General features: G+C 40.1%; 1 protein-coding gene across 1 annotated transcript in view; it reads left to right on the plus strand.

Annotated features, from left to right (window-relative positions):
* The window catches only part of LOC127449527 (pericentrin-like), an 83,640-nt gene extending 57,349 nt beyond the window's left edge, over positions 1-26,291 (plus strand). Inside the window, exons 30-38 of the mRNA XM_051713014.1 lie at positions 3,216-3,878; positions 4,226-4,372; positions 17,895-18,053; positions 18,315-18,479; positions 18,928-19,154; positions 22,208-22,302; positions 22,459-22,606; positions 22,787-22,917; positions 26,005-26,291. Coding sequence (XP_051568974.1) covers positions 3,216-3,878; positions 4,226-4,372; positions 17,895-18,053; positions 18,315-18,479; positions 18,928-19,154; positions 22,208-22,302; positions 22,459-22,606; positions 22,787-22,917; positions 26,005-26,048 — 1,779 coding nt within the window. The 3' untranslated portion in view covers positions 26,049-26,291. The remainder of the gene's footprint in view (positions 1-3,215; positions 3,879-4,225; positions 4,373-17,894; positions 18,054-18,314; positions 18,480-18,927; positions 19,155-22,207; positions 22,303-22,458; positions 22,607-22,786; positions 22,918-26,004) is intronic.

A 26,291-nucleotide genomic window follows, 5' to 3' on the forward strand; every position in this document is an offset into this window, starting at 1 on the left:
AATAACTTATACATTGTCAGTCTGGCTATGACATTATATAATGATATTGTTATTTGGTTTTTTGGAGTAGTTATAACTTTTCACATTGGCAGCAGTAGTACTTTGTAAAAGAATCCAGTCAAAATAGTCTCTTCAAACTGGGCAGGGATGAGGACATGGGGGACTCCAAAGTAGACAGCCAAAGTAGTAGGGTCTGAGGATCTTTTCTACAAAAAGTTTGATATATTTCTTAGAGTTTATCAGTCGAGGGCACTTGGAAATTAATACTAAAAGATAAGATCAATTCAGTTTTGAAGCTAAGCGATTGCAGTCCAGTTTTTGTTTGAATAGATTTACATTCAGAATGCTTTTTCTTTTTCTTTTTTTCTTTTTTATTATTTTTACATTCAGATACCTATGTATGAGGCCTTTTGACTGAGAAAACATTCTGTATGGGAGTATCCCCTGAAATGTATGAAATATGAATTTTTACCATTTTTATATTTTCCTTTAAGTGATAATCTACTAACAACAATCAAATAATTTACATAATTAAAACCGTAATTTTAAGCTGAACTGTTGTTAAGTATACATGGGCTGACTTGACTATGAAATAATGCGAATGTTCTCATAGTAGATAAGCAGATAATTCTAGTAGGCTAACTAATAATTAATTTTTGTTGTATTTCTTTGCCATCCATAATCTCTGTTTAATTTTCACAAAATTAGAACAAAACTCTGTTTATTATAAAAGGCTAGTAACATACTGATTCATAAAACTATATTTAGACGGAGAAAACATAATAGTCCAAAGGAGCCACGTTAACTTGATTTGCTGCTTACCATTTCTCCACTGCTGTTGTTAAAATAACTACAATTGCAACTATAAGTACAGTAAATCAGTTTTTATGCGGCACCTCATGTCTATAGAGGCAGCACACAGAGCAGGAATGAAGCACGTTCAGCGCCAGAGAAAGATATTAGATGATATAGCGCTGATACGCCCCTGAGTGCTTGTGATGTGTACAGCTCTGAGTGTTAAGCTGCTTGCTTAGGAAACGGTACAGTGCAACCGTTTTCATTATGTCTCGTGGTCTGGATGGAACCAAGCCGGGGTCCGAACCTAGACTGTGATCTGCTAATTGGTGACTGCTGCGCTAGAGCATCCACACCCATAAGAGCACCGTCTCTCGCCAGAGAGAAGAACAGAGGTCAATGAGCGTTTTCACGTGATGTGAAGAGATTTACGGCAGCTCGTCCTTATCTCTCCCACAACTGACTTGCCACCTGAGGGGGAAGTCTCCATTCTCCGTACAGAGGATTCCCTCCCGTATTTATCCCTGGAACGTGCATCGAGTCTTGCGTTCCATTTCAGTAAGATCCAACTCTCCCTGGACAGGAGAAGGGGACTTATCCAATGCGCTGTTCAGTCGGGAAGGAGGATCAACAAAGAGAATGGTATCCTCCTCATCCTCCTCCCCATCTTCCTCCAAAAGACGATCGCCATCATAATCATCCTCCTTCCTCCTCTTTCCCCTGCAAAAAGGGCTGATTCAAAGAGGGGAGGAAGGTCAGGAGAGACTTCATCCATCAGATCCCCCCAGCTGTTGCTGAGGCTGGGGAGGTGGTTCTTTCTCCACGGACGGTGGATGGAAACGGGGATCCCCATTCGCGGCTGCGACCCCACACCCTCCTCTCCAAAATGTGCAACATAAATCGAGAGCAGTGAGGGCAACAATCAGGATTAGCAAGTGTGACTTGTACGTGTCTGACCCCCAGACAGGCAATATACAGTGGGAGGGTATCCTTCTGAGAAATCATCGATCCATATGCTCATGGGCAGGAGGAGTCCTTTCCCTTTGCTCCAATGCTTCAAGAGTTCACTAAAATGTGGCACTTGTTTTAGTGATACTCTCTTAAAAATTTGACTAGGCCAATTCGTCACACCACAACAACATGCCAGAGAGTATAAATCTATAACGGCTTTATATGCAATTAAGACAGCAGAATAAATATTTACCCTTACTGTAAATAATCCTCACAGAAGATTAATCGCGCTCTGTGACGGACCTGACGGCTCATCTAGCGAACAGTTAAGACCACTCCACTGCAGGCCCTTATGAGGATTTCTTCCAATGATCTTCAAGGGGAAGAGAATGAGACTGAAGAATGGACCTTTTGGCTGTGTTTTGTGTGAGGGAGGAGGGCCTCCCTTATCACTGCTGCGATTGGTCTATCAACTGGCAGCTGTGGTGTCATTGGTGCTTCCAGGATCGGAGAAGGCGTTTTCCCATAGTGAGATACCGAACAAATGTTAGAAAGAGAACAACAATTTTAAGTGTTAGTTCAGGTTTAATTAGTTCAGTTTCAACTTGAACAGTTGTTGGCTGTCATAACTTGAAATAGTTAGTCAACGTAACTTACCTCCGGCAATCTGTTCACTTGAGTGAGGCACTTTTGAAAGACTGTCATCGCTGCTGTGAAGTATCTGCACTTTTGAAGCCACCTTTTTTTTTTTGCTTTATGAACTTTGCGTTGTGAATGTTAATAGTGTATACTTATTAGAACTAGCCGTTATCAGAAAAAAAATCTATGGCGATAGTTGCCTATTAGTTTTTTATATATATATATTAATATTCAATATAATTAATAAAAGACAATACAGTTATAACATCTTGGTTCGACAGTATTAAGGCAGCCTCTAGAGGTGAAAAAAAATATTATACCTCATGGGGATTTGTTGAATCTAAGACTTTCTTCATTGACAATATTTACCAATATTTTTATACTCCAATGCATTTTTTTTTGTATTTTGATTAGATATTCAAGTGTTCTAAATTGAAGCAAGTAATTTGCAGAAACGTGCCCCGTCAGCACAAACATCGTGTTTTGGTCAACCTGTAATATCTACACAGTAGAACTAATTTCAAAATGTGTTCCACCAAATGTTCCCTTGAAATCCACCATAAATTCTTACACGAGTGTGGCTGGCGTAGTGGGCTAAAGCACATAACTGGTAATCAGAAGGTTGCTGGTTCAATTCCCACAGTCATCACCATTGTGTCCTTGAGCAAGGCACTTAACTCCAGGTTGCTCCAGGGGGACTGTCCCTGTAATAAGTGCACTGTAAGTTGCTTTGGATAAAAGCGTCTGCCAAATGCATAAAATGTAAAAATGGTTGGTGTACAAAAATACATACTTTTGTTGTTTTATACATGTATATATTTTTTATGCAGTCGTTGCACCTGGCTTTGAATGAGCAAGCATCTCATCTCAGTCAACTTAACTCAGCTCTGGAACAGGAGCGTGTGACAGTCAGTAACCTCCGCTCGGAGCTCCAGATTGAGCAGTCTCGTTGTGAAGCTCTGCTGGCCCAGGAGCGTGAACGCACCAAACTTGCAGTCTCTCGCCTTGAGGAGGAGCGTTCTCGAGCGGCGGAACTCTCAGATTCACTATCCCGTCAAGCCCAGGAACACGCACGCCGCTTCGAGGAGGAAGCTCGCAGACAGGAATCAGCCAGTGCCCATGACAGGAAGTTCATTCAGGATCTACGGATGCAGCTGGAGCAGGAGAGACGGCAGGGGGAAGATCTAGCAGCCATGTTGGAATGTCTGCAAGGACAAGTGCTGGAAAAGAAGCACAGACATGCTCAGGAGGCAGAGCAGGCTGCACACAAGGAGCAGGAAGAAGCGAGGAGGCTCCGTGCTGCTCTGGAGGGCCTGCAGGCTCAGAAGACGGAGGTGGGGCGCACCCTAGAGGCAGAGCGAGAGAGAGCCACTCAGTTACAAGCAGAGTTGGATGGAATGAAGGAAAAGATGAAAGAGGAAGGAGTGAGGGAAGAGCAGATGGAGAGGCAGGTGGAAAAGGAGCGACGCCACGAATGCACCAACAAGAAAGTGGTGAGATGAAAAAAATAAAACTGATGTTTTCTTAAAGGTATTCACATAAATATTTGAAAATTCTGTCAGTGTCATTCCATATTTGCATGATTTTTTTTCATGGAACATAAAAAACGTTGGCCATAATGTTAGGGACTGACAGATGCGACGAACGTGTATGGTGACTGAGGCTATCCACTACACCTTACATTCCACTAACATCTCCTTTTGTGTTCCATGAAAGAAAGTAGATGACCATTTTAATTTTGGGGGAAACTATCTTTTAAACCGTTTTTCTGATGTCTACATGAGCATCTAGAGCACATGGCATCTCAACATGCATGCTTTTTTTTTTTGCTTACCCACAGTTGGAACTGGAGTTGTTGCATCAAAGGGATCAGCAGAGATTGAAGCAGCTGCAGGAAGAGAAACAGCTCGTATCAGAACGCCTGCAGAGAGAGACGCACTCAAATGGCTTGAACTTGACCCAGAACATCCTCAAAAAACAATCACAGGTAGCATGCACACATGTAGCTTGGACTATATAAAGTCAAAAAATGTAAATTTCATAATTTACTCACCCTCATGTTGGTCCAAACCGGTATGACATTATGTGGAACAGAAAAGGAGAAATTTTGAAAAATGTTTGCATGGCTCTTTCATAAGGCTTTGGATGACTGGATAAAAACAAATAACAAAATTAAAAAAAAAATAATTATGATTTATTTAAAAAAGAAAAAAAAATAGCAATTTGAACTGTGGTATGATCATTCTATATATATATATAAACATTTTCTTTTAACCAAAATTAAACCATGTTTTTCCCCATTCTCTACTGCTAACCAGAAATACTGTTCTAGAAACACTTGAGTCCTCTTTAAAAAATAAAAATTAAAAAATTAAAAATAAAGCCGTGAAACACAGAGGAAAGAAACATCACAATCACATAGCATCTGTCTGCTGTTTAAAAAAAAATTTGTCCAATTTGTGAAAGGGTCAGCTATCTTTTCATCATTCTTTTTGAAACCCATTCAACTTGAATATTATATTATTGTAATAACATTATTATTATTATAAGTTATATTATTTTAGAAATATTTTATTGCATAATGATGATGATGATGATGATGATGCTGATTATCATTCTATTGTACTTGCTCGTGACATTGCTGTGCAGTTCGGGAAACCCTCAAGCCTTTGTTTTGGCTGAATTTTTTATTATGGCTGAAAACCGAAGGAACTGTAGTTCTGTTTGTAGTCACTTATCAGGGTTCCCATGCATCCTGGAAAACCTGGAATTTTGCAGTGCAGTTTTACAGTCATGTAAAATCTGAAAACTTCCTAAATGTCTTGGAAAATAATAATTTGTCCTGGAAAATATTTCAGTGTAATAAAACGTTTTGACTGTGATGCTAGCAAGGTTTCTGTTACATGTACAAAAACATCGTAGTTCGGGACTCGGAATAGGAGTCAAATACACATTGTGAAATTACATCAACGGTTAAGGGCGCTTTCACCCTCATGATTGATTACAGTAGCAGCCAATTGTGTGCTTGGAAATCATGGTCCAACCGAGGCAGATTGCGTGCTTGGCAACAGCAGCGCTTGCACAGTGCGAAGCGGCATTCATGAAACTTCTTATTCATAAACAAAGTGAATGACCTGGAACATGTACCGACCGACTGAATGCGAGGGGCACGTTGTTCACGTCCTTCAGCATCGGCATATGAGTCTACTTTGTTCATCACGGAGAGAAAAGGGCGGAAGAGCTATTAATGTGTAAAAGTAACTGATGTTTATACATGTTGAGGGGCTTTCACATGCATCAGTGCTGCCAAATACATTGAAGTCTATGAAGTGACGTGTCAGTTCAACCTCGGCTCCAACTTCACACCAAAGAGTTTTTCACATGTTTTTGCCTCACAAATGATGTCTTTGAGAGTATAAAGCTACAATAAATATTTTAAAACTGTCCAAATTTATGAAGAGATATTGAATATCTCATAATTTATTTTAATACATTATTACCTTATCGTTTCCGTGTATCCAGAGACCCCAGTTATCGAACTACAGTATATACATTCACCAAATAAAAAAACCCACTAAGACCTAAACATAAACAAGTCCTCTTTCTACTTTCTGCAATCAAAGCAATTGCCATTTTTTGCCTCTTCGAAATAATTTCAATGTTTATTGTGCACACCTCCCGCTTGCTTGCGTAGGCTGAACCTCGAGGATAATAGCCACATTAACTCAGCGTTCAGCCTCTTTCGCTTTCTCGCCTGGTAGAGATAGGTCGTTATTTTTCGTGTGATTACGCGCTGTCAACTGCAGCTTACTAGAGCAGTGAAGTATCGTCCTCGCAAGCTGTGACAGCACGCTCCTAAGCCTTTTGGATCCCGATTGGATTATTTTGTCAGTGTTTGGTGAGTTTTGTATTTGGTGAGTTTTGTATTTTATTGGATACATTTTCATGATCTGTTGGTATCACTTCGTCCTTCTCGGTGCTATCCGGTGACTAGTGTTTACCGCGCTGAAAAGTTGGCGGTCCCCCGCTATCTTGATTATCTTTAATTTAATTTATTTTTTTATTGATTCAAACAAACAGGATTACACAAAGAGAGCATACACACACTGAATCAATTTATAAAATTGAACACTGAACACCCCCCCCCCCCAATATATATATAAAAAACAGTCTAATTTAACAAATATATATCCAAACCAAACAAAATGTCCCTCTCCACAGCCCCCCACCTTTGAGCACCCCCCAAAAAGGCCAAAAACCTGCCCCATTTCTTATCATATGCAGCCGAATTGCCAAGCCGTCTATATGACATCTCTTCAAATGAAGCTACCTTGCCCAATTCGGTGCACCATTCATAAAAAGAGGGAGCGCCCGTCGACTTCCATCCCCTCACAATTATCTGACTCCCGATCATCACGCCGGTGAGGACCCACCTCTTTACTTACCCATCAGCTATATCCATAACTGCCCCATCGCCCAACACACGAAGTCTGGGACAAAAATTGGAATACAGTTCATTTTAATAACATTAACCTTCCCAATCATCGATAAATGTAATGAAGCTCACCTGCCCACATCGCTCAAATCTTTTTATTAAAGGGTCAAAATTAACACCAACTAAATCAGACAAATTTGCTGGGAATAAAATCCCCAAATACTTAATCCCTGTTTGGGCCACTGGAAGGCGCCCAGCGGGAAAGCTGTTACTGGACAGTGCGCTGTCAGAGCCAAAGCTTCGGATTTAGACCAATTAACTTTGTATCCTGAGAACTTGGAAAAGGAATTAATAATTCTGTGGAGGCAAGGCAAAGATCTAGTAGGTTCAGAGACAAATAATAAAATATCATCTGCGTAAAGCAAAAGTTTATGCACCACACCTCCCGCCATCACCCCTGGAAAATCATCCTCCTTTCTTATCGCGGCTGCTAATGGTTCCAGGGCAAGACAGAACAATAAAGGGGAAAGAGGGCAGCCCGGCCGAGTAAAATAATCTGAAATTAATCCATTTGTTTGTACCGCTGCTACAGGGTGTCTATAAAGTAACTTAATCCAACCAATAAATGTACTCCCGAACCCATACATTTCCAAAATCTTAAAAAGTTAATCCCATTCTACCGTATCAAATGCCTTTTCAGCATCAAGTGAGATGGCAGCGACCGGAGACTGATCATTCGCCACTGACCACATAATATTGATGAGACGCCTGATGTTATCAGAAGAGCTACGGCCCCGAATAAATCCCACCTGATCTGTATGTATAAGAGATGTCATAACCTTACTTAATCGGTTAGCCAAAATTTTTGACAATATTTTTACATCTGGTTGGATCAGGGAGATTGGATGGCAACTTTTACACTCGCTTGGATCTTTGTCCTTCTTAAGAATCAGACTGATCCGGGCTTGTGTCATGGTTGGAGGAAGCTTTCCATTCTTTAATGATTCAGTGTTCTCTTCTAACAAAAGTGGAGCCAGTTCTGTAGCATAAGATCTAAAGAATTCTGCGGCAAAACCATCTGTCCCCGGAGCCTTGCCAGTAGGTAGGGACTTAATTACCTCGTCAAGCTCCTCCAAGGTTATCTCAGAATCAAGAGAGTTTTTTGCTCAATCGTCAGTTTAGGAAGATCTAATGGTTCCACAAAGTTTCTAATATCTTCATCAGTAGACGAAGACGTGGAACTATAAAGATCAATATAGAATTCTTTAAAGGCATTATTAATATCAATGGCTGAGGTAAAAATTTCACCATCAGCAGATTTCACTGAGGGAATGATAGAAAGAGACTCTCTCTGCTTTATATATCTAGCCAAAAGCTTCCCTGCTTTGTCACCCGACTCAAAGTATGACTGTCTTGCCCTGAATAACCAAAACTCCACTTTCTGCGACAAAATAGTATTATATTTATATTTCAATCTGGTAAATTCTCTGAGGCCATCAGCTGACATACAGCGCTTCAGCTCTGCCTCTGCACTTTTAATATTTCCTTCCAACTCCAATTTATTGATTGAGGCATACTGTATGATCCGGCCCCTAAGAACCGCCTTAAGTGCCTCCCAAGCCACGCCCACAGAGGATACTGAGGACCAGTTGGTCTCCATATAAACATTGATTTCAGTCTTTAACATTTGTTGGAAATCAGGATTTTGCAAAAGGGACACATTAAGGCGCCAACTGTATGATTTCTTTATGTTCGTATGTGGCACCACCTCTAAACTCACCAGGGCATGATCTGAGACTAAGATATTTCCAATTGAGCAATCAACAACAGATGAAATGAGGGATTTGGATATAAAAAAAAATCTATTCTAGAATAAATCTTATGGACCGATGGAAAAAAAATGTATAGTCTCTACCAGATGGGTTCAAAAGTCTCCAAATATCCGTAAGACCTAGATTTTTACACATCCTGTGAAGCGTCAATGATGCTCTAGGGGGCTTACACACTTTTGCTTCACTGTGATCAAGGACTGAATCCATCAAAAGATTAAAGTCTCCTCCCAATATTATATCATGAGGGGTGCCAGCGATTTGCAGCATCCCTTCAAGTTCTATAAAAAAGCCCTGATCATCAGCGTTAGGTGCGTAAATATTAGCCAAAATCAACCTTTGCCCCTGAATTTCAGCAAAAACAATAATGTCTCTCCCTAATTTATCTTTAGTCTGTTTGAGACATTTGAATTGTAAATGTTTATTTACCAATATAATGACTCCCCTGCTCTTACTTGAGCCAGCACTAAAAAAACATGTCCACCCCATATCTTCCCAAATTTTTCAGCTTCCTGCGGGGAGAGATGTGTTTCTTGAAGAAACACTATATCATATTTCTTAAGTTTAAGAAAAGTAATAACCTTCCTTCTTTTTATGGGGTGCCCCAACCCATCCACATTCCATGTGGAGAGAGAGACAATCCACTCATATTAAAATTTGACATTTTGATATAGTAGAAAAAATAAAATTGTGTGTCAAAAACTAAATTATACAGACCACATTCCCCAATAGTGAAACAATCAAACCCCGAACAAAACAAACAGAAAAAAGAAAAACTTGCACATTAACCCCGTGCACGAGAGCGCCAACCAGCGACAATCCCTCTAAACTCAAAAGGTCCATGAACCCCACGAGCCCCCACGACAACTCTGCCATCGGATTGCACAAAAGATTACATAACAGAAAATACTTCGTCAAATAAACCCAGCCAATAGGAAGAATGAACACAAAGAATGTGTAGATTCATTCACAGAACTGTCTCAAAGGTGTGATCTTCCACAAAACAAATTCCAGCTGATATAAAACTGTTCAGATATGTTCAGTGAGCTAGCTGTTATGAGTTCAACGGATGACGTAATCATTCCAATGTCCCGTAAAAATACTCAACAAAACAAACTACAGCCAGCAGGAGGAATAAGCACGAAGAACGAACAGATTAATCCACAGCTATTCCAAAGGAGTGTTATTCAATAGAACAAGCTCCAGCCGCTAGGCGGAACCAATACAAAAAGAAACAAAACCGGCATCCCGGTTCCCCGGATGGTCGAGTCATATCTTAATTATCATAATCTATATTCGGATTTTTGTGATACGCTGTGCTCCTCTGTGCAATCCGGTGGCCAGTTATCAGAGTGTGGATATACACTGGCAGCCAAAATCTGGAATAATGTACAGATTTTGGTACTTTAATTCACCAAAGTGGCATTCAACTGTTCACAAAGTATAAAAAAAAACAGTATAAAGTATAAAAAAAACAGCACCATCATTATTTGAAAAAAAGTCATTTTTGATCAAATCTAGACAGGCCCCATTTCCAGCAGCCATCACTCTAACACCTTATCCTTGAGTAATCATACTAAATTGCTAATTTGGTACTAGAAAATCACTTGGCATTATATCAAACACTGTTGAAAGCTATTTGGTTTGTTAAATGAAGCTTAACATATGTCTTTGTGTTTGTTTTTGAGTTGCCACAGTATGCAGTAGACTGGCATGTCTTAAGGTCAATATTAGGTCAAAAATGGCAAAAAGGAAACTGCTTTCTCTAGAAACTTGTCAGTCAATCATTGTTTTGATTAATGAAGGCTATACAATGCTTGAAATTGCCAAAAAAGTGATGATTTCATACAAAGGTATACACAACAGTCTTCAAAGACAAAGGACAACTGGCTCTAACAAGGACAGAAAGAGATGTGGAAGGCCAGATGTACAACTAAACAAGAGGATAAGTACATCAGAGTCTCTAGTTTGAGAAATAGATGCCTCACATGTCCTCAGCTGACAGCTTCATTTAATTCTACCTGCTCAACACCAGTTTCATGTACAACAGTAAAGAGAAGACTCGGGTGCAGGCCTTATGGGAAGAATTGCAAAGAAAAAGCCACTTTTGAAACAGAAAAACAGAAAGAAAAGGTTAGAGTGGGCAAAGAAACACAGACATTGGACAACAGATAATTGGAAAAGAGTGTTATGGATCTTAACCCCACTGAGCTTTTGTGGGATCAGCTAGACTGTAAGGTGTGTGAGAAGTGCCCGACAAGACAGCCACATCTATGGCAAGTGCTACAGGAAGCGTGGGGTGAAATGTCACCTGAGTATCTGGACAAACTGACAGCTAGAATGCCAAGGATTTGCAATGCTGTCATTGTTGCAATTCTCGATTCAAAGCATCTAAACTTGTTCCTGAAAACTCTGCCCTTTCGAATGTTACCTGCAACCGACGTTCTTCGGTTTGTCATGAGGGAGGATTGGTTTACGAGTGTCGACTTGAAGCATACTTTCATGTTCCAATTGCACCTCAGCACAGGAAGTTTCTTCGATTCAGTTTCGAAAACCAAGCCTACCAATTCAAGGTCCTACCATTCGGTCTGTGTCTGAACCCTCGTGTTTTCATGAGGTGCATGAGTGCAGCTCTGTTTCCTCTATGGTCCAGAGGAATGCAGATCCTTCCTTATTTGGAAGACTGGCTGCTTTATGCCCCCTCAAGGCATCAAGCTGTTCGCAACACCATACTTCTTTTAGAGCATGTACAGAAACTGGGTCTCGCTGGCAACGAGACAAAGAGTTGCCCGATTCCGGTGCAATCGGTTACTTTCATTGGAATGACTCTAGACTCTTGTGCAATGTCTGCCACTCTGTCACATGCTCAGGTAGGCAATATTCTGCAGCTCCTTGCTCGTTTCCAGCTGGGAACGATGTTGTGATACAGAGTGTTACTACAGCTTATGGGGATGCTGACTGCTGCCACTTCTGTGATTCCACTGAGCTTGCTCCACCTCAGACCTCTCCAGCGGTGGAACAACAGTTTGCAGTTGAACCCCACCAGATATCGTCATCGGTTGATTGTTTTTTCACACTGTTGTGTTCATGCATTGACACAATGGAATTGCTGGGAGTTTTTAATGACGTGTAGCCCTAGGGGTCATTCCTTTTCATCGGGAAGTGGTCACGACCGACGCGGCCCTCTGGGGGTGGGGTGCAACATGGAATCACAGGGGTATTTGTGGCCAATCAGATCCAGATCAGTCCATGGACCATATCAACCTCCTGGAGTTACGTGCGGTTTTCCTAGCCCTGCAATATTTCTTGCCGGTTCTGTCATGTATTAATTTGGTCCAACAACACCTCGGCAGTGTTCCACCTGAACCATCAGGGTGGCAAGAAGTCACTCAAGTCCTTGCATCTCACTCACAAGAATTTCATCTGGTCTCTTCCCCAACTAGTATCAATGAGGGTGGTTCACCTCTTGGGGTCAAGTAATCAGGTAGCAGATGCTCTCTCAAGGGACCTTTTGCATCTGGGAGAATGGAGGCTTCACCCAGATGAGGTGCAGAGCATATGGCATCAGTTCGGCAAAGCAGAAGTGGATCTTTTCACATCAGAGGCGACCACCCATTGTCGCTTGTGGTTTGCGAGGACAGACATCCAGCCCATTAAGGCAGGATGCGCTGTCTCACCAGTGGCCGAACTGCCTACTTTATGCATTTCCTCCTATTCCACTGTTGTGGGAGACATTACACATGATCTCCCTGTGCAACCACAGGGTGCTTCTTGTAGCACCCCGATGGCCAGCCAGGCCTTGGTTTCCCATACTTCTGAGACTATTGGTGGGCAGACCATAGCAGCTTCCACTCTGGAAGGTTCTGCTATCGCAGATGGATGGAGGTGTTTGGCACCCGGATCCAGCCCGTCTGCAGCTTTGGGTTTGGCCTCTGGGTCCAACCCTCTTCTAACTGATTGTGAACCTGCTGTTGTTCATACTATTGTTAGTGCTAGGGCTGCATCCACACATCAGTTCTATGCTGCGCTTTGGAATTTTTTCTCTTCACGGTGCAGAGGATCGTGGGATGGATCCTACACACTGTGAGGTTCCAAGAGTTTTTTGCAACATCTCTTGCATGCAGGCAATGCAGCTTCCACATTAAAGGTATATGTTGCAGTCATTTCTGCATATGATGTACCAGTAAATGGTTCTACAATTGGTTCATCTTGTTTGTAGTGTTTTTAAAGGGTGCGAGACGTTCAAGGCCAGCCCACAACCCCCATTTTCCTGTGGGATTTACCACTTGTACTTGACTTTTTCTGTTTGCTGCCGAACCTTTGCAGATGGCTGACCTTAAGTGGGTGTCTTTGAAAACTGCCTTTCTGTTGGCCATCGCTTCAACTAAGCGAGTCAGTGAGTTACATGCATTATCTGTTAGTGAGTTATGCATGTGTTGGTTGCCCGATGATTCTGGCATTGTACTTGGGCCAAATCCATAATTTCTTCCTAAAGTTCTTTTACCTCGTTTCGAAAATCAGTCCATTAATCTGTCTGCATTTCAGTGTTCAGATGAGTCGAGCGACACCTCTTGTGTCCTGTGCGAACCTTGAGGTGTTACGTGGAAGCTACCATTCGTCTTTGACAAACAGATCAGCTATTTGTTTGCTATGGTGGCGTCCGGAAGGGTGCCGCTGTATTTAAGCAGTGATCTTCACATTGGATTGTGAAGGTGATCACTCTGACATACAAGAAAGCCCAAAAGACCTTGCCAGGAGGTATCTTTTGTCATTCTACTAGGGCTGTGTCTACATCTTGGGCTGCCTTTAGAGGAGTCTCCATGACGGATATCTGTGCTGCTGCTACCTGGGCTTTTCCATATACCTTTGCTCACTTCTACAAGTCAATATTGCTACCCTTCATGCTGGGAGTTCAGCGATTCTTCAGGGACAGCCTTGACTGTTTTTCATGGCATTCCTCATGACTGTGTTGGTAGTAGTCATCCACTAGTGCTTAAGCACCACCTCTGGCAGTCAGGAGGAATGAAACAGAATGCTAGTTACGTAGGTAACTGTGGTTCTGTGAATTACAGATGACCGCCAGAGTTATTTGTCATTCGGAATGCGCGATAAAGACGTAAGGAGGCTGAACGCTGAGCTGATGTGGCTATTATCCTCGAGGCTCAGCCTACGTCACTACATGACTTTGTTGGTATATTCTCTCGACCTATCTAGCTGGCACTGCAATAATCCACTATTGCTTAAGCACCGCCTCTGGTGGTCATCCGGAATTCACAGAACCACAGTTACCTATGTAACTAGCATTCTACATACAGATGTGCCAAGTATCTGGTTCCTGTGTGCATATTCATATGTGTAGGACAAGGAAAGGCAAATTTCCCCTCATTTAATGGGAGGATAATGGAGAAAAAGGAAGAACAGACATAATGCTATTTTTGTCAGTTTTAGGCTACATTTATTTTGTGAAAAAAGACAGTTCTACATTAGATTGCTACTGTTTTCTTATGTGGGTTGATATTGTCAAAGATACACACTTTAGCAGATCTAAATGCTCCTCCTCAGTTTTCATAAATAATAACCCTACATTGTATGTTTTTATTTTCAAAGTAAAGTTAATCAAAACCTGTTTGTTAGTTGAAGGTTTGAGGTCATGTTTGTTCTTCAGCCAAATTTTAATGTAAATACATTCTATTTTGATGTTAATAAACCTATTATTAACAGTGTTTTGTTTTTCATATTATCATGTTACAATAAGTGTTGGGTAAGATAAATACGGAAAAAAATTTGGCCCCAGTTGAGTTTTCATCTGGATAATCTGGCCCCCGCAAAAAAGTAGTTGAAGAGTCCTTCTGTATAGTATAAAATCTGAAGTTTAATTATTTATAAATAAACATATATTTTAACAAAACAGTCTCACAGTATCATTTATTTACCCCAAAAAATATGTTTAATACTAAGGAGAGTACCTGCACTATTTTTTTCTTCCACTTAAAGCACTGCATCTGCACTGCATTTAATTGCATCTCCAGAAGTGGTCGCTAAATCGATTAATGAAACTGAACACATTTGTGAAACAGAAGCAAGCCATACCAAAATAACATTTAGCACTTACTGACTCCTCCACGTGACGCGTGACCTTACCAACGAGCTAACGTCATACCTCTCATGAGCGCACGTCACAGATGTACGGAAGTGAACATTTGTAGTTAAAAAGTATATAAGTATTGTTTTGTTTCTCAAAATAATCAATCGTTTTCATTCAGAAGAACTTTATTTACTCGACCGGAGTCGTGTGGATTATTTTGATGCATCCTAAATATGCATTTTAGACCATACATTCACTTGTATTGTTTAGAGGAGGAGGCCTGAAATGAAATCCTAAAAGTCTTAAATTCTGTTTTGATGAAGAAAGAAACTCGGAAACATCTTGGATGGCCTGATGGTGAGTAAATTATCAGCAAATTTTCATTTTTGGGTGAACTATTCCTTTAATACCTCGGGATGTGAGTTAATTTTCAATAATTCAACGATCGGAGTCCGCTTATACCGTGGTTACCACATGTAGTATGCGGAATACACGGAATCTAGTTATAAAAATGGCATTAGCGATAAAACGCAGAATGTCATGGAATATGACACATTTGGATGAAAATGAATGTTTGAATGTACAATTAATGAAATGAAAATTGTGAAATGTCCTAGTGTGATAATTAAACAACAAAAAAAAAGTCTCTGATTTAATTAAATATATACAGTTGTGCTCAAGTTTGCATACCCTTGGAAAATAGGTAATATGTGTACCATTTTTAAAGAAAACATGAGTGAGCAGGCAAAACACATTTATTTTATTTCTTATGGGATTCATATTCAACTGTAGGTTATAACAGAATGGCACAATCATAAAACAAAACATGGCAACAATGAAAAAAATGAAATGACCCCTGTTCAAATGTCTGCATACCCTTAGTTCTTAATACTGCGTATTGCCCCGTTTAGCATTAATGATAGCGTGCAGTCTTTTGTAATAGTTGTCTATGAGGCCATAGTGGTATAGCTGCCCATTCGTCTTGGCAGAATGCCTACAGGTCATGCAAAGTCTTTGGTCGTCTTGCATAAACCGCACGTTTGAGATCTCCCCAGAGTGGCTCGATGATATTAAGGTCAGGAGACTTTGATGGCCACTCCAGAACCTTCACCGTTTTCTGCTGTAACCACTGGAGGGTCAACTTGGCCTCATGCTTAGGGTCATTGTCGTGCTGGAAAGTCCAAGAGCGTCCCATGTGCAGCTTTCGTACAGAAGAATGCAAATTGTCTACCAGTATTTTCTAATAACATGCTGCATTCATCTTGCCATCAATTTTCACAAGATTCCCCGTGCCTTTAGAGCTCACACACCCCCAAAACATCATGCTTCACAGTGGGGATGGTGTTCTTTTTGTTGACCCCTCTCCAAACATAGCGCTTATGGTTGTGACCATAAAGCTCTATTTTGGTCTCGTCACTCCAAATTACAGTGTGCCAGAAGCTGTGAGGCGTGTCAAGGTGTTGTCGGGCATATTGTAACCAGGCTTTTTTGTAACATTGGCGCAGTAAAGGCTTCTTTCTGGCAACTCAACCATGCAGCTCATTTTTGTTCAAGTATCGTCGTATTGTGCTCCTTGAAACAACCACACCATCTTTTTCCAGAGCAGCTTGTATTTCTCCTGAGGTTACCTGTGGGTTTTTCTTTGTATCCCGAAAGATTCTTCTGGCAGTTGTGGCTGAAATGTTTCTTGGTCTACCTGACCTTGGCTTGGTATCAAGAGATCCCCAAATTTTCCACTTCTTAATAAGTGATTGAACAGTACTGACTGGCATTTTCAAGGCTTTGGATATATTTTTATATCCTTTTCCATCTTTATAAAGTTCCATTACATTGTTACGCAGGTCTTTTGACAGTTCTGCTCTCCATAGCTCAGTATCTAGCCTGCTCAGTGCATCCATGTGAGAGTTAACAAACTCATTGGCTATTTATACACAGGCACTAATTGCAATTTAAAAAGCCACAGGTGTGGGAAATTAACCTTTAGTTGCCATTTAAACCTGTGTGTGTCACCTTGTGTGTCTGTAACAAGGCCAAACATTCAAGGATATGTAAACTTTTGATCAGGGCCATTTGGGTGATTTCTGTTACCGTTATGATTTAAAAAGGAGCCAAACAATTATGTGACAATAAATGGCTTCATATGATCACTATCCTTAAATAAAACTTCACAATTTCTGCCAGGGTATGCAAACTTTTGAGCACAACTGTAACCTGCAAGTGATGTGCGCTTCAAAATTAATGTGTAGAGACGGCCGCTTATACACTGAGAACACCTCATCATGATCATCACGAGCGCTCTTGTGTTTGAAATGACAGAGACAGAGAGCACTCTGAAGTGTGCACCACATGCATTGAATCACAGCTTTATGTGGATTAATAATCATACTGGGCCATATAGCCAACTATCTGGAGGTGAGAAATTACCATCAAAAACTCACGAACGGCAAAATAAAAGCTCTATTTAAATGGACACGTGCTTTTTGTTTAAATATTACACTTGATGGGCACATAAAATGTCCTGGAAATTGTGCCTTGAAAAGAGTGGGAACCTGGTAGTGAAATGATCTCATCTCCCTTTCTGTCCACAAAAACCCAGTGTCTTGGTTATTTTAGATTTGTATATTAAATTCTAGCAGCTAAACAATTGTGAATGTGCAATTAAAATGAATCTGGAGCACTTTAAATATAAAGCACTCAGCGACTGTCAGCACACCAAACCAAACTCAGAGCACATCTGTCACTCAAAGCACCAGAACCGCTCTGAAACCACGTGTAATACACTGATCCGGTTCACATGTATTTAAGAAAGCACTACAGACAAAACAGCTACGCGCATAAGCACAGCACAGCGGGCAGCGTGGTCAGACTATTTATTTATCTAATTAAATAACAGCCCTCGCAGTTTGACGATTATTTATTATAAATAATTTTATCATCAACTAAAAGTCTGTTGCAGTTGATTCTTTTATTGTCTCTAAAATGTACGCTACTTGATATTAACTGCTTGTTTATAGAATTTTTTGTTTATTGTATAAAACATCACAGCTGTGATTACCTTTGGCCTCGTGCCAATGGTAGAATCACAGCCCTGCAGATATTTGGAGCAGCAACACTCTCGCTTGTATTATTTCGCTGAAATATTGGATCCTGTGTTTCTTAGGACTCTGCCTCATCCACTCCCTCTCTAACTGAAGGATTGCTGAAGGAGAACTCTGAGTTCTCCGAGTGTCTCGCTGCTCTGAATGAGGAGAAGGTCTCTCTCAAGCACACTATATCCTGTCTGGAGAGAGAACTGCACAGCCTCAAATGCCAGGAGCAGGTAATAAATCTATATTTTGCTCACTCATCTGATCTAAAAATTCTAACTTTGTACAATGTGTCCAAACTCAGTATGGAGTAGTATTCAGAAGTGACAGCGACTGTCGATTATGAAAACACAATAGTTGTTTAACTCCTTAACAAACCAAGATGGAACTTCATTTTTAACTTTATGATTGGTTATGGTAGCATTTTGGGTGTTATCTTACAGCAGTTTGCGTAAACACAGTACACTGAATTTTGATGTCTCTCTCTCTCTCAGGTGAAGTCTCCTGCACTTATGGAGCAGAGCATGTTATCAGAGAAACTGGCCTGGCAGAAGGAAAAAGCAGCTCTTCAGGCTGCATTACGAAAGGCTGAGGCTGGTCTCTCAAAGGTCACTGCTAGCAATGAAAACAGAACCATCTCCGACCTCTCAAACAACAAGGTAAAGGCCTTTTTTATAGAGTTTCACAATGTAAAACCCTTGCCTTTTATGTGTCAGTCTTCTGTGTTTTTTGCATTGGTTCAGCTAATAAAGTCTTTAACTTGTTGAGGGCTTTTCAGAGTAAATTCTACATGCTCCTGTGAATATAGGATGCACAAGTCTCAGACATTTTTATAGATTGACTTTTTTAATTTGATGTACTAAACATAAGGTCTTGAGAGAAGATAGGTCAAAACTCAGTGTCCATATAACGCATTGCATGCTCAGTGTATTTACAATATCACTATGAATTACAATGTCTAAAGCTGCTCCAGAATATAATTACATATAAAGGACATGTGGTTCATAGGTATTACTCACTACTTTCTATCTCGGTACTGAGAAGGATATGGTGGCGTTAGAATGTGTGCACTTTAACAGCATTTCTCCGTCCTGCTCCGTGTTGTAGGTGCAGCGGCTCTATGAGAGATACCTGCGAGCGGAGAGTTACAGAAAGTCACTGGTGTATCAGAAGCGCTATCTGCTGTTGCTGCTGGGAGGCTTCCAGGAGTGCGAGCAGGGTACACTTGCGCTTATTGCTCGTATGGGCGCACAACCGACGTTGAGCCAACCACAAGTGTCCAGACCCCTAAATCGCTTCAGAGCATCCGTTAGAGTAGTTATCGCTATCTCAAGGTAAGGAAAATGGCTAATACAGCACATGCAACTAGACTGCATTTACTATGCATGCCCTTAAGACTCCTGCATGACTGCTGTGTGCATTTTTCATTTCCCTATTTCATTCGTAACTAGTAGCACCTAATAAACAAGCAAAAAAAAGTAATACCAAGCTATAGAAAGTTTAGAATTATTTTTCATCAAATAGTTTGTGTCGAGGAGTGTTGGTTATTCATGTTTTTGAGACGTTATAGACATTACAGCTGATTTTCTATGAAGCTGAATTGATTCTTATTAAAAGTAATGGCCAGCATCAGATCACTGACAACCATGTAAAAATGTTGCATTATAAATTCTGAATCTATGTACTGATTATCATTGTCCCATGTCTGTCAAACACGTTGAGTGGTCCAAACATCATCTGCAGCCTGAAACTGAACTTTTGGTTGGATTTTAGGAGTGAATGCACTTCATAGAAAGCTATAGGATGCACCCTTGCTCCCTATTTAGTGAATGACTCCAGTGTGCTGTCTGTCTGCACTGGTCCCAGAACAGTTAGAAATGCACCTTATCTTCATCCTAACTCCATATAAAGCCTTTGAAAGCCAAATTTTTCAGCTTTTGCACGAATACATTTATTCTTGATGTGAAAATGCACAGTAAATATATAGGAATTCATTTGCTAGTGTTAATGAATAGAACCGAATTGTACAGTGAGAACAAAATAAAACAAAATGTATATTAAAATGAAGCAAATAGACCCACAGATGTTAATGTGGAAAAATATTCAAAATAACTAACATGTTTTTAAACTTTTGAGGGAACACGGTCCTAACTGCAACATGTGGACATTATGTTGAGTGAAAAATGAATGGATTTTTTAAAGCAGCATATCAAACAAAACTAGACGCTAATCTTTACAGTCAAACAGGTTTCTAACCAGAGGTGCTTTTGTTGGTCCCAGAAATCAACGTCAAGCTGTCACGTGACGTAGTGCACCAGAAGTTTAACCCTTAAATGACAGTGTAGAGTCTTGTGAACAGTATTCAGTCGGTTTTAATTCATTTAAATTATGCGTTGCGTATAGCGAAGCCAAAATACAAAGTCCACAAATGTGGACGCGTGGTCGCATGAGGTTAATGGTTTGCAAGTCTGAGATTTTGACAGTTGTTTACATTTGACTTCATATATAACTGTCTGTTTACTTCAATATCTTACCAAAGTGGGCATTTTGACCACCATGTGCTTGTCTGTCAGACAGCCAATAGGTACCGAATTGAGTGCAAGATTATAAAGACCACTTTCCAACATTACAGGTGCTGGTCATATAATTAGAATATCATCAAAAAGTTGATTTATTTCACTAATTCCATTCAGAGAGTGAAACTTGTATATTATATTCATTCATTACACACAGACTGATATATTTCAAATGTTTATTTCTTTTAATTTTGATGATTATAACTGACGACTAAGGAAAATCCCAAATTCAGTATCTCAGAAAATTAGAATATTACTTAAGACCAATACAAAGAAAGGATTTTTAGAAATCTTGGCCAACTGAAAAGTATGAGCATGTACAGCACTCAATACTTAGTTGGGGCACCTTTTGCCTGAATTACTGCAGCAATGCGGCGTGGCATGGAGTCGATCAGTCTGTGGCAGTGCTCAGGTGTTATGAAAGCCCAGGTTGCTCTGATAGTGGCCTTCAGCTCTTCTGCATTGTTGGGTCTGGCATATCGCATCTTCCTCTTCACAATACCCCATAGATTTTCTATGGGGTTAAGGTCAGGCGAGTTTGCTGGCCAATTAAGAACAGAGATACCATGGTCCTTAAACCAGATACTGGTTGCTTTGGCACTGTGTGCAGGTGCCAAGTCCTGTTGGAAAATGAAATCTGCATCTCCATAAAGTTGGTCAGCAGCAGGAAGCATGAAGTGCTCTAAAACTTCCTGGTATACGGCTGCGTTGACCTTGGACCTCAGAAAACACAGTGGACCAACACCAGCAGATGACATGGCACCCCAAACCATCACTGACTGTGGAAACTTTACACTGGACCTCAAGCAACGTGGATTGTGTGCCTCTCCTCTCTTCCTCCAGACTCTGGGACCCTGATTTCCAAAGGAAATGCAAAATTTACTTTCATCAGAGAACATAACTTTGGATCACTCAGCAGAAAGTCCAGTCCTTTTTGTCTTTAGCCCAGGCGAGACGCTTCAGACGCTGTCTGTTGTTCAAGAGTGGCTTGACACAAGGAATGCGACAGCTGAAACCCATGTCTTGCATATGTCTGTGCGTAGTGGTTCTTGAAGCACTGACTCCAGCTGCAGTCCACTCTTTGTGAATCTCCCCCACATTTTTGAATGGGTTTTGTTTCACAATCCTCTCCAGGGTGCGGTTATCCCTATTGCTTGTACACTTTTTTCTACCACATCTTTTCCTTCCCTTCGCCTCTCTATTAATGTGCTTGGACACAGAGCTCTGTGAACAGCCAGCCTCTTTTGCAATGACCTTTTGTGTCTTGCCCTCCTTGTGCAACGTGTCAATGGTCGTCTTTTGGACAACTGTTAAGTCAGCAGTCTTCCCCATGATTGTGTAGTGTACAGAACTAGACTGAGAGACCATTTAAAGGCCTTTGCAGGTGTTTTGAGTTAATTAGCTGATTAGAGTGTGGCACCAGGTGTCTTCAATATTGAACCTTTTCACAATATTCTAATTTTCTGAGATACTGAATTTGGGATTTTCCTTAGTTGTCAGTTATAATCATCAAAATTAAAAGAAATAAACATTTGAAATATATCAGTCTGTGTGTAATGAATGAATATAATATACAAGTTTCACTTTTTGAATGGAATTAGTGAAATAAATCAACTTTTTGATGATATTCTAATTATATGACCAGCACCTGTAGTGTAACAATCAAACCCCAAACTACCCCCCGAATCAGACAAATACTGAAGAAAGACTGACATTTGTAACATTTCTAATTTTAGTGTCGATTTGTGCTGAAGCACCAGGACTTTTGACATCCCTAGATGGGTATTTCTTATTTTCTGTCCTTTTTTTAGACTGACGTTCCTCACCAGGAAATGGCAAAGAGCTACAAGGAAAATCTCAGTAGGCAGTGCCATGGTTAACGTGCATGGAACAGGACAAAGCACAGGTCAGTCTCTCAATCACTTGTTTAACAGCACCATGATGTATGTATTCAGTTGGTGTACAAGCATTTGGCAGCCCTGGATAATTCTCTTCTCCAGGTGATTAAAAGAAGTCGTTGGGTTTATTAGTCAGATTCATGCCGCCTTTGCTTCTCTCTCAGTTCCCACTTTAAGGACTGAAGTGCTGAAGCCACAGCAGACTGGAGCTGCGTTTAACTCTCCACCCACCCGTGATCATGCTTTGACCCAAAGGGGCATGGTCTCGTCTCTGGTATCACCAATCAAATCCCCCTTCAGACTACACAATAGGTAAAATGTTTTGGGTTTTAATCGCATCACTGGTGAACAACCAAACATCTTTCTTGCTAGACAAGTTGTATTCAGTGTTGTTCTAGGTTGTTTTGTTCCTCTTGGAACAAAAAGTGACACTTTTAATTTCAAAAATCAGTTTCAATAACTCTTTTTTTTTATTCCCTTCTGCCATCCAAGAATGTACCCAAGTCCTGTGCTGGGACCAGTTGACCGCTCCTGCAGCTCTTCCCAAGATCAGGAACACTCCCTCACGGAGTATATTCAACACCTGGAGACAGTCCAGCAGCGGCTCAGAGCTGGTTTTCCTGGTAAGGCGAGGCCAAGAGTAATTCAGCTAAAATTACTATCTCGTCTTTTACACCAGTACTTCCAATCTTGGCTGCCTTAAGAAAATTAGAAGAGGCTAATGACATAATTGTGTAGTGTTGCATTGAGAGCTATAAATTCACAGCACTTGTTTCATATTCAATACAAGTTAAGCTCTATCAACAGTATTTGTGGCAAATGTTGATTTACCTCAGAATATAATTTTTACTCATCCCTTTTAACTTTTTTTTATGTTTTTTAAAGCAAAAATAAATATGAAGTTATATTATGTGGTAATCGATATTATGCCACAAATTATGTTGATGTAGCTTAACTTGTATTGAACCTAAAACTTTCCTTTTAAAGGGACAACCTGAGCAACATATTGATGGTTACAACTTAACCCTAACCCAACTGATAAGTACTAGTGATTACTATGTAATCACTCCTCTTAAAGGGATAGTTTGTCCAAAAATGAAAATTCTCTCATTTACTCACCTTCATGCCATCCCAGATGTGTATGACTTTCTTTCTTCTGCTGAACACAAATGATGATTTTTAGAAGAATATCTCTGCTCTGTAGGTCCATACAATGCAAGTGGTGACCAAAACTTTGAAGCTCCAAAAAGCACATAAAGACAGCATAAAAGTAATTTGTAAGACTCCAGTGGTTTGTTTCATGTCTACTGAAGCGATCGAATCGGTTTTGGGTGAGAACAGACAAAAATATAACTTTTTTGTCACTGTACATTTTGCCATTGCAGTCTTTAAGCACGATCATGATTTCAAGCTCGATTACACTTGGATTTAACTACAATGCTGTCAATCCTGATTTCTTCTATTTTTGTGTATTTTTCATACTAAATTGTTTGTTCTTCAAACGAGGTATAACATAAAACAAAGACAACCCGAGTAAACACAAAATACAGTTTTCAAATATATTTTTTTTTCATTGACGCAAAAACGTTATATCCATCATCCACCTATATCACTCATGTGAAAAACTAACTGCCCCCTTAAACTTAATAGCTGGTTGTGCCACCTTTAGCAGCAACAGCTGCAACCAAATGCTTCCGATAACTGGAGATCAGTCTTTCACAGTGCTGTGGTGGAATTTTGTTGCCCACATTGGAGGGTTTTTGAGCATAAACTGCACATTTATGGTCCTGCCACAGCATCTCAATCGGGTTCAAGTCAGGACTTTGACCAGACCACTCCAAAACTTTAATTTAGCTTCTTTTGAGCCATTCAGAGTTGGACTTACTCCTATGCTTTCGATCATTGTCTTGCTGCATAATCCAGTTGCGCTTGAGCTTCAACTCATGGACTGATGACCGGACGTTCACCTTTAAGATTTTCTGGTAGAGAGCAGAATTCATGTTTCCCTCTATTGCATGTCGCCCTAGCCCTGAAGCAGCAAAGCATCCCCACACCATCACTACCACCACCATGCTTAACCGTAGGTATGATGTTATTTTTGTGGAATTCTGTGTTTGATTTATGCCTGATGTAATGGGACCGCTGTCTTGCAAACTGTTCCACTCTTGACTCATCAGTCCACAGATAATTCTCTCAAAAGCTTTGAAGATTATCAAGGTGTGTTTTGGCAAAATTCAGACGAGCCTCAATGTTCTCCGGGGTTAGCAGTGGGTTTCGCCTCGCCACTCTTCCATGGATGCCATTTTTGCTCAGTGTCTTTCTGATAGATTCACGAACAGAGACCTTTATTGATGTGAGAGAGGCCTGCAGTTCCTTGGATGTTGTCCTTGGCTTTTTGTGACTTCCTGAATGAGTCATCCCTGTGATCTTGGAGGAATTTTGGAAAGTCGGCCACTTCTGGGAGAGTCACTACTGTTTTTTTGGTTTTTTTTGCAATTAACATTTTTATTGATTCATAAGTTAACACAAAGAAACAAACAACATATATATATATATATATATATATATATATATATATATATATATATAATGAATCAATCACTTTTAACATTAAACCCCCACTATAACCCCTCCCCCTACCAATCTCCCACCCCACCCTGACTCCCCCATGAACACCCCTGTGGTCAATAGAATATAGACACTCACACAAAACTAAAACAACAACAACAAAAAGAAAGAAAATACAATAATCAAGTATAATTAAAAACTGAACTCTAAATTACTCTCTCCACCGCCCCTTCTCGAGAGTACTACTGTTATTAAGTTTTCTCCATTTGGAGATAATGTCTCTCACTGTGGTTCTTTGGAGTCCCAGAGCCTTTGAAATAGCTTTGTAACCCTTCCCAGACTGATGTATTTCAATCACCTTTTTCCTCATCATTTCTGGAATTTCTTTTGACCTTGGCATAGTGTGCTACAGGGTGAAACCTTTTAGCCAACTTCTTGCTGCTGAAAAGTTCTAATTTAGGTGTTGATGTTATTGAACAGGGCTGGCAGTAATCAGGCCTGGGAGTGTCTAGTCCAGCTGAACCCCATTATGAATGCAGTTTCATAGATTTGGGGATTTAGCAAATACTTTTTCACAGGCCCAGTTGGTACTGAATAACTTTTTACTTCAATAAATAACATAATTTAAAAACTGTTTTGTGTTTACTCAGATTGCCTTTGTTTTATGTTAGATTTTTCATTACATTTTAATAGATTTGTGAATTACACTAAAGAAATAAAAATATTTGTTTTGCTGTTCAAAACTAAATGTAATCCAACAACAGCTTTTTTTCTGTAACTGATTACACAAGACAGTTAGATTCTTTGGGGAAAAGGGTGAATGGATCCAAAACATTCTATAATGTCTGACCTTGCCATCTTAATTCCCCAGAGAGAATAGGAGGCATAACCTCAGCAGAAGTGGTTTCTAGAAAATAGAACCTGGCTGTATTTGTTTGGCACCAGGGTACACGTGGCCTTTAGGTGAGTTGTAGTCTGGCCTCATTTCCATATTAATCAGTCACAAAGGGATTCAAAAAGCAGTTCACCATCTTGTGTGATCAGTCACATTCGGTTTGGTCTTGTTTCACACAGCCTGTTCGTCTGCACAAATGCTGCTGTGTGCTGATCTAGTTTCTAATCATATTTTTTTTGTTTCGTAGGTTCATCATCAGGGCTCCCTTATGCCAGAAAATCTGACCGATGAATGAAGAAATATCACCAGTGCCAGTGTTTAAATTATTAATTTTTTACCTTCATAAATTATTTTTATGTACTGTTTTTCTTATCCATCTTTATCTTTTCAGCTGAAGTAACTGAAATGATAACATTGATAACCTAAATATTTTTTATATACTGTATATTTGTATGCATTTTACATTTTTGAATGGTCTGAAAAAGTCCATGTTTAATTTTTTTTTTTTTCTTTTTACATGTCATCCACTGTAAG

Source organism: Myxocyprinus asiaticus, chromosome 12, assembly GCF_019703515.2.
Source record: "Myxocyprinus asiaticus isolate MX2 ecotype Aquarium Trade chromosome 12, UBuf_Myxa_2, whole genome shotgun sequence".
In the NCBI taxonomy this organism is placed as follows: Eukaryota; Metazoa; Chordata; class Actinopteri; order Cypriniformes; family Catostomidae; genus Myxocyprinus; species Myxocyprinus asiaticus.